The following is an 8,639-nucleotide window of genomic DNA, read 5'->3' on the forward strand; positions in this document are numbered from 1 at the left end:
CATTCCTTGTTTTTTCCCCCTTACAGAGCCAACTGTTCATGCACCTGACAAATTACTCTGTCAACAAACACAACGAGAACTTTGAGCGAGATGAGACCATAGACAAAGGAAGCAAGAGATCTGTGGGCTGGTTTTCCGAGTTCCTCCGGTCCAACGATTTCGATGTGGCCAAGTTCTGGAATGATGTATCAGTAAGTGTGCAAATCTTTTGGTGTCAACATTTGATGATTACTCTCCCAGGCGGGTAATCCCAATCCCTCACCAACATGACTCAGAACCAGGGGCTTTAAAGTTCATCTGGTTGGGCTTCCTCTCTGATCTTGCCTTGTGTCAGTATGGTCACATTCATAAACAAATAATGAAATAACAAGTATTTTTTTTATTTTTTCGTTTTTGATTCTCAATTGAATATCAAATAAACGAATGATACACGGACCCAGTACCAGTCTTTGTTTTGTTTGTTTGATGTGCATACCATTGCCCCCTTTTTTGTGGGAGTGTGTCAAGCATTTCTTTATTTTATAATCAGTATTTTCAAATATAGAAAACCTGACCTACATTTGTAGAAAATAAAGTAAAAAATCATTTTAGGATAGATAAAGATTGCACATAAAATCTGCCCAAGCGTTGAAGATTCTATTTGCTCAGGATGTGTTGTCCAAAGATAAACTTGCTATCGTAACACCCCCAATTATCACCACCTTTGTTCGGAAATTCTAAAACAATGATGTTTTTTAACACTTCAAAATAACATTTGCTAAATGAACCTTACATTTTTCAGTAGCCATAGGTGTGTAGATTTGAACAAAATCTGGTTTGGTTCTTAACGGGAGCATTTACTGCCTGAAATATCCGATTTTGTTTACCATGCTCGGAGTTATAGTGCTGGCCTGATGGGTCGCCTATTTACGCCGTTTCAACGGCACATGAACGGTTAGACCGAGAATTCTCGTCATGAAATTAAAATTCCACCGGAGCTCCAAGCGGATGTGTATACGCAGCCTTACAACACTGTTTACAGCTCTTCGAGTCACGGTAAAATATCATTTTTGGTACATAGCTAATTTAGATACACCTATGGTGTGGGTGCTTGCGTTTCGTTAGGAATCCGCCGTCTTGGTTTGTATAGAAATGGATATTAAGTGACACATACACGCAAGATGGCGGAAATACGGGACCGACGGTAATAGGGGGAGTTCTGATATAACTGTTCTTTTTAGACCAAAACGTAAGTGTGGATAGAAACGAGTCAATGAGAGTTATGACAACCAGAACCCAATCAGAACATCCAATCAGAACCCACAATTAGAATCCACAATCAGAACCCCCAATCAGAACCCCCAATCAGAACCCCCAATGAGAACCCCCAATAGTAAAGCAGACTTCTACAAATTTAAAGAGATGCGTTGCCAGACAAATGTTGGCACTTGGGTGTCCTATGTGCTGCAATGAGAGATCAATACCACGTTAGCAATGTGAAGCAGACATAAGAACAAAGAACATGAGAGAGGAGTTACTCATAGCACATCTCAAGACCTTTCTGTTTAATGATCACTTCTCCTCCACACCCAACACATAGTTCCTACAGATAACTTGTCTTTGTTGTATTGTTTTGTTTGTTTGTTATTGTATTTCCCTGCCTTTGTCTCTGTTGTATTTTTTGTTTGTTTGTTATTGTGTTTCCCTGCCTTCCTACTATGTAAAGCGACCTTGGGTTTGAGAAAGGTGCTATATAAAATAAACTTTTATTATTATTATTATAAAAACAACCGGAGAGCTGAGGGGAAAAAAACTCTGTTTCCATAGATACAGTGACAACAAATCTGTTCTTTTTGGCCTTCTTTTGTGTTCACCGAACCTGCTTGTACCACGGAGAGCCATTTGCAAAAAATGCATTGCCATGCTTGTCAGTCACTTTGACATACACGGCACAGCGTATAATGAATGTGGGCTGAGGGAGGTGCTTAGCAGAGAGACTTGAAGGAGGGGGCTTTTCAAAGCTCTTTGTTTTTGGCTTGTGTTTACCTCGGCCAGAGTTAGATACTGTTGCTTTATCATTACGCTGGCCAAAGACGGCGTTGCTTATTGTACATTCTGTTGCTTTTGCAAGACTAGAATGCAGAATAAAATACAAATAAATGGGCAATTCCGCACAAAACTGCCGAACAAAACCATGGTATTTAGTTGACGTTATGGACGTGACAGTTTTGCGTGGAATTGCCCAAATACAAAATGGATAAATAAATATGTCAGTTTTGATCAGCATTCAGCAGTATTCTTTTACTGTAGGTGTATTTTTCGCAGTCAAAAACATGAGGTGTTGCAGATTTACCGTTTGGCTTGTCTCCATGAATGTAGGTTATGATTTTTGTAGTTGAGTTCTCGTGCTGAAGCGCTCTTTCTTCTCTTCCTTCAGTTCCGCTGTGGAACCTTGAAGAAATCGGCTCAGAATGATTTTCTTTCACAGTCCTCTTGACCCCTGACCTTTCCTAGAATTGCTGCTCTCGGATTGATTTGGGGCTTCACAGTCCTCCCTTTATTCCGCCCGCGTCTCTTCCCATCCTCCCTTTCCTCTCCTCCGCATGTCTCCCTTCGTCTCACCTGCCAGTGCCAATCAGCGGGCTTTGAGGAAGAGACAAGTTAAAGTGCAGCCCTCTCCCACCCCCTATTCAACACATGTGTCTTTGTCCACACACAGAGCCACAATGCTTGACTTGTATTTACCTGCCCTTTGACCCAGACGCAGCGTCTACGCCGAGTTGACAAACACCCTCGACATTCAGCCTTTTGTTTTCCTCCCTCCTTTTCTGCTCCGTGGAACAGGGGCCTGTCGCGCTGCTTGTCACTAATACATGATATCTTGCCACATGGAGAATACAGAAGGCTCGCTTGGAGAAAGGAGAAAAATAATCTTGGCTGCCTAGTGCTCTCCCTTTTCTCTCTCTCTCTCTCTCTCTCTCTCTCTCTCTCTCTCTCTCTCTCTCACAATCTCTCATATTCTCCTTTTCTCTTCATCTACACACACACACACACACACACACACACACACACACACACACACACACACACACACACACACCATTTCTCCGACTGTCTCTGTCGTTCTCTCTGTTACACACACATGCACTCACACACACACATCTCTGTGTCTCTTACACACACAGACACAGCCCTATGTCATAGCAGACACCTCTGGGCAGCAGGCAGATGGCAGGGCCCCTGAAATAGAGCTGGCGGTGCCCACCGCGCGTGTGCCGTGTGCCACGGGATCCTACTGCCGCCACCGCCGCCACCACCACTACTGCCACCGCTGCTCTGTGTGTCCTGCCTGTCGGCTGGAGATGCATGCAAACCTGTCCCGCTCCTCTCTGGGGGAGGCTGCGGCCTGTCTCTGTGCAGATAAGAGAAAGAAAGTGAACGAGAGAGAAAGAGAGAGAGAGAGCGAGTGAGTGAGAGAGAAGAAGCGCTGCCATGCTTCCAGATCATTTATTCCCCCTCGCGCCCCTCCGCTCTGTGTTGCTGCGCTCCTTCTGGGTGACAGATTTTGTCGGCTCCATCCCATTAGGCAGGACACCGTCTAATGTCCCTCTATTATTCAATGCGCACGCTAGGCCGGGCGATGCACAGTGTGTTTGCAGGGCCCACACACACAGACAGACAGCGAGACATAACAGATGCCCAGAGCCAGGGAGCCGCTATCGGCCGCAGCAATCAGCGCAGAGAGGGATGGGGCCGCTGGAACTCAAATGGGCTGACGGAAATATTGGGCTGATTACACTCGCGCTCTTCTTCTTCTTCTTCTTCTTATTCTTCCTCTTCTTCTTCTTCCTCTTCTTCTTTGTCTTTTTTTGTCTTCTTTTTTCTCTTGTTTTTTTGTTCTTCCTCCTCCTTTTCTTCTTTGTCCTTATCTTCTTTCTTCTTCAGGTCTTTCTCACACACTATTTCTTCTTCCCTTCTTCTCTCCTCTTCTCTGTCTTTAAATATGTAGTAAATCTCACTTTAAATATATGTGTGTAGTAAATGTTACTTTCTCTTCCCTATCTTAAAGGAACTGGTGGTGAAAACGCTAATAGTGGCCGAGCCTCACGTCCTGCATGCCTATCGCATGTGCCGCCCTGGACAGCCACCAGGGAGCGACAGTGTCTGCTTCGAGATGCTTGGCTTCGACATCATCCTCGATCGCAAGCTCAAGCCCTGGCTGTTAGAGGTATGTGCACAGAAAAAAAAAACACTTTTGGAACCATGAATAAATAAACAAATTCTACTCATTCACATTTTCTATAAAAAAAAAAAAAGCCCTGAAATCTTCTAAAATGGGGATTGAAATATGGGTCATGTTTTTGGAGCCATCTCTTATTCGGGAGAGTAATGATGATGTCTTTGTTATGTCAGGGCAGTTTGAGCCATGACATCTGGCAAGTTGTGCTTAAAGTTTTGCCAGCCAAACACGCAAACATCCACCATCGCCGTGGCTGGTGGTGGTCATTTGTAAACATTGGTCTGGTTGCGTTGCAGTGAATTATGGGGTTTGAGTGACTGAAATACAGAGCAGACCCTGGCCCTTGTGTGTAATGTTATTCTTTCTCTGTGAGTAGCTCAAGTTTGTCTGGCACTTTTCAAATTGCCAGTGGTTGGCCCAAAATGGCAGTGTTAATAAACTTAGGAAAAGATGGCATATTACACACACACACACACACACACACACACACACACACACACACACACACACATACATAAACTATACAAATGTGCACTTAAACAACTACACACACACACACACACACACACACACACACACACACACACACACACACACACACACACACACTCGCACCCCTGCCAGTAGATCCAGAAGCTGATTTTGGTGAGGGCCCTTGCCAGTGGAGAGCTGTGCTCCCTGAGTCGTGCAGGAAATGTAGGTCAGTCTGCAGGTTGGCCGGCCAGCCACCCCAGGAATGCGTCTCTCGTTCTCCCCCTCTCTCCTCTTTCCTCTCCATGATTGTCTGTCGCTGCTGAACGATCCACACCAGCTTTTCCAGGCAGCTCGCCGCCTGATGTCAGCCAGTTAAAGCATGACCTAAATCCTTTAGCTAACCCAAAGTGCTGGGCTTTTTCTTTTTCTTTTACTCTCTCTCTTTTACTCTCTCTCTCTTTCTCTCTCTCTCTCTTCCCTTCTCTGTCTCTCTCTCCAGCGTCTTTCTGTTCTCCCACAAATTGATTCTGCTATGTAAAACGACCGTAGGATCATTTGTTTTCACCACCGCAGAAACCAAAATAAATCTTTATTATTTTTGTTTTGTTTTATTTTAAGCCCAAACTGTAAAATAATTTATGTTTTCGTAGATATTTTAGTTCTGTCTTGGTTTCACATGGACCCCTGTATTCGGTGGGTGTTTTGTTTTTCTCCCAGTGATTGCTAGAAGACAGGTCTAACGTGCTACCTTGATGCTGACGGAGTCTGCCGTGCCGTGCCGTGCCACGTTTCCTCTGGCTGTTCCGCAGCTTGTGCGTGTGATAGAATGCAAACAGCCGTAGATGCCGTTTTTACACTCCGTTGGTAATGATCCCCTTAGTGCTCTGAGCAACCTGCCATAACTCCCATCAATTAACATCCTTTTCAAGTCCCCCACACAGGAGCAAAAAAAAAGCTGTTGCTGTTTCACGCTACATTTGCGGAAGCAATCATTTATAGATGAATTCAAATGATTAGTCAGGTGCCATTTCTGAAAGCTCGACTGCAGGGTTTGCCTCATCAAAACTTGATCTTTACTGCTTCATATCTGCCTATATTTAATGTAGTTTATTTTTTTAAATTCCGATATTTTTTTAAAACTATTGTATATTTAGGCCCTTTCTGCGTAACTTGAATTTTTGGGAAGGTTTGATCTATAGAGATAACGTTACCGGATATGAAACATTTGATAAATTCTGATGTTTGTTCATTGGAGTTCAATTCCATCTCCAGATGTGAAGTCCTCTCCCCCTCTCTACTTTACATGAGGTAAACTCACGCACAAGTCTCAACCTCCATGTGGGTGTATTGATGTCATTACTATACACTGCAGAATCAGTGATCACAGGCTCACATCTCGCTACACTTCTACTGTTGTGTGTGTATTTTTTTTAATACATATATATATATATACTGCATATATATATATATATATATATATATATATATATATGTCTAAGTTGTTTTCGTGTTTACACCCCCCCCCCCCCCCCCCCCAAATTACATGTGATCGTTTAATTTTTTTAAAGGAAACATTGAGAAAATGAGATCTAGCAAAAATGCGCTCGAAAAAGGCAGGATGAAACGTGTGTGTGTGTGTGTGTTGTGTTTTTGACCCAGGTAGCTAAGAAAACAACACTCACAGTGTTTCCCACAGAATTGAATTTCATTTGTGGTGGTTGGTTTGCAGAATTAACTTGAATACAACAGTTTTTAACAAATTAGCACAGTGTGGTTATGATGCTAACCAGATTTAAGCACAATTGAGTACAACCTGGAAAATCATTGTGTGGTGGTCAATGTTGATATTTGTGGTGGGCCGCCACAAATAAGTCAATGTATGGGAAACACTGACTCAGGCATGTGTAGGGACCACAGACACGCAAACACACTCCGAGATCGTTGTGACAGGCACAGAAAGGTTGGAAATCAGCAGCAATATTCTCATGAATAAACACACGAAGAATAGCGACCGTGAAACAGAGAGAGAAGGAGGGAGAGAGTGAGACAGAAAGAGGAAAGATCCTGAAGAGGTGGTGGGCTGATAAGAGACTCTGTCACTGGACGAAGGTATTGTGTCCACGCACAGAGAAAAAGGAGAATCTTTTGTGCGATGCTTATCTTAATTCACTGGGCTTTCAACACCAGTTTCGCCTCCTATTGACATTCAAAACAAGCCAGTCCTCCCCCCACACACACATATATACACACACACAGTCCCACACACACACAGTGTAACCCTAGAAACCTTACTTTCATTAGGTCCCCTGAACATCATCTTGGTGTCGTCTGCAGCACATTCAATCTGTGTGTGTGTGTGTGTGTGTGTGTGTGTGTGTGTGTGTGTGTGTGTAATGCTCTGATGTGACAGCCTGCAGTTGGAATGCTAATTGCAGAGCTGCCTACTGATTAGAGCGGTTGTTGCATAGGAACCAAAGGGGTCAGCTAGAACCTTCTAGAGAGCTCCTACCCATTAGGAAAATCTAGTGGTGTAACACGCTGATATCACTGCCCCCGGGCCCTCTGGTGGATTCTTTTATTTATTTATTTATTTATTTATTTTTATTTTTTTTTGTTTCTCAACTCTTTCCAGGAGCTGGTCACACTGGAGTTGTTAAGCTAGCATGACGAATAATGTAAAAGCGGGCGACAGGCAAATATGCAGGGCACACAGTGAGAGAGAGAAAGAATCTACATGCAAACTGCCCCTTTAAATGATGCGCATGTCTGTCCTGCTCGAGCTCTTGCTGCGAGAATATTTATTGTTTTTATGAATTCGTGGTGGGTTTTCTCCTCCCGAGCTTCACTGCCTCCTGGACCACTTGCGGAGTTCGTGCTCATTACAGACGAGTTTACTCCTTGTTTTCGGATTTTGACAAAAAAAGAACAGCTGGTTTTCCAAATGAAAAGAACAAGTGCTCGCGAGCTGATACAATAATTAGTGTCCTGAAGAGAGAGCTGCTCACTTTTCAGCCACTCCACCTTCTCTCTTTTTCCTCCCTCACTGTGCTATTTTCTTGTTTTTTTTACTCTCATTCTTTTTTTCTCTACTTCACTTTAAAACAGCCCCTTGCCCCAGGAAGTCATTGCATATGGATATAAATATATGCAGTGGTCTGTTTTCAGGGAGAGCGTTTCACAGGCGTGTGCAGCCGAACGTTCCCTTCGTTCGTATTTTTAGAGAAAATGCACAATGATACACAATGGTACACAATGTTCATTCCCATGAGGGCTGAATGTAGGTGCTCACTTCTTGATGGGTTTTCGTTGGGTTTTCTGCAACACCATAATGGTGCCTTCTTTTGTGTTTATGTTATATGTTATGCTATATTATGTTATATTATATTATGCTATGTTATGTTATGTGGTTGTGTGGGTGTGGGTGTGTGGGTGTGAGTGTACACATTTGTACTGGTGTGTTTTATTGTATGTGTATAATGTCTGTGTGTAATTGAAGGTAAGTCATTTGTGCATGTACAACTTGTGTCTGTGAGTGTCTATGTTTGTGGTGTTCATGTGCGTGCATGTGTGTGTGTGTGCGTGTGTGTGTGTGTTTGTGTGGGTGGGTGGGTGGGAGTGTTTGTGTGTGTGTGTGTGTGTGTGTGCGTGTGTGTGTTTGTGTGTGATGTGCTGGCGGAACTGGTGTCGTCGGGTGGGAGTGTTTGGCTGTGTTGTATGATTAGAGATGAAAGTGGCAGTGGTTGCAGGGGCGCCTATGTTTCTGGAACAGTTACATCGTTCAGACTACACTCACCCGCAGAGGTGGTCAGATCTTCCCTCCCTCCTCCCCTCCCCTACCCTACCCCCGGCTGTTTCTAGACGAGTGTGGCGGCTCTTTCCGGAAACTCAGCAGCACTAGCCAGAGCTGCTCTCGTCCTCCCCCTCCATGAGCGGACGTAGCGAGCAC

General features: G+C 43.9%; 1 protein-coding gene across 2 annotated transcripts in view; it reads left to right on the forward strand.

The window, feature by feature from the left end:
- The window catches only part of ttll7 (tubulin tyrosine ligase-like family, member 7), a 62,978-nt gene that overhangs the window by 17,663 nt on the left and 36,676 nt on the right, over positions 1-8,639 (forward strand). For both annotated transcript variants that reach the window (XM_042057592.1, XM_042057593.1), the window contains exons 8-9: positions 27-191; positions 4,049-4,207. In XM_042057592.1, the coding sequence (XP_041913526.1) occupies positions 27-191; positions 4,049-4,207 (324 nt within the window). The remainder of the gene's footprint in view (positions 1-26; positions 192-4,048; positions 4,208-8,639) is intronic.

Source organism: Alosa sapidissima, chromosome 12, assembly GCF_018492685.1.
Source record: "Alosa sapidissima isolate fAloSap1 chromosome 12, fAloSap1.pri, whole genome shotgun sequence".
NCBI classification, from domain to species: Eukaryota; Metazoa; Chordata; class Actinopteri; order Clupeiformes; family Clupeidae; genus Alosa; species Alosa sapidissima.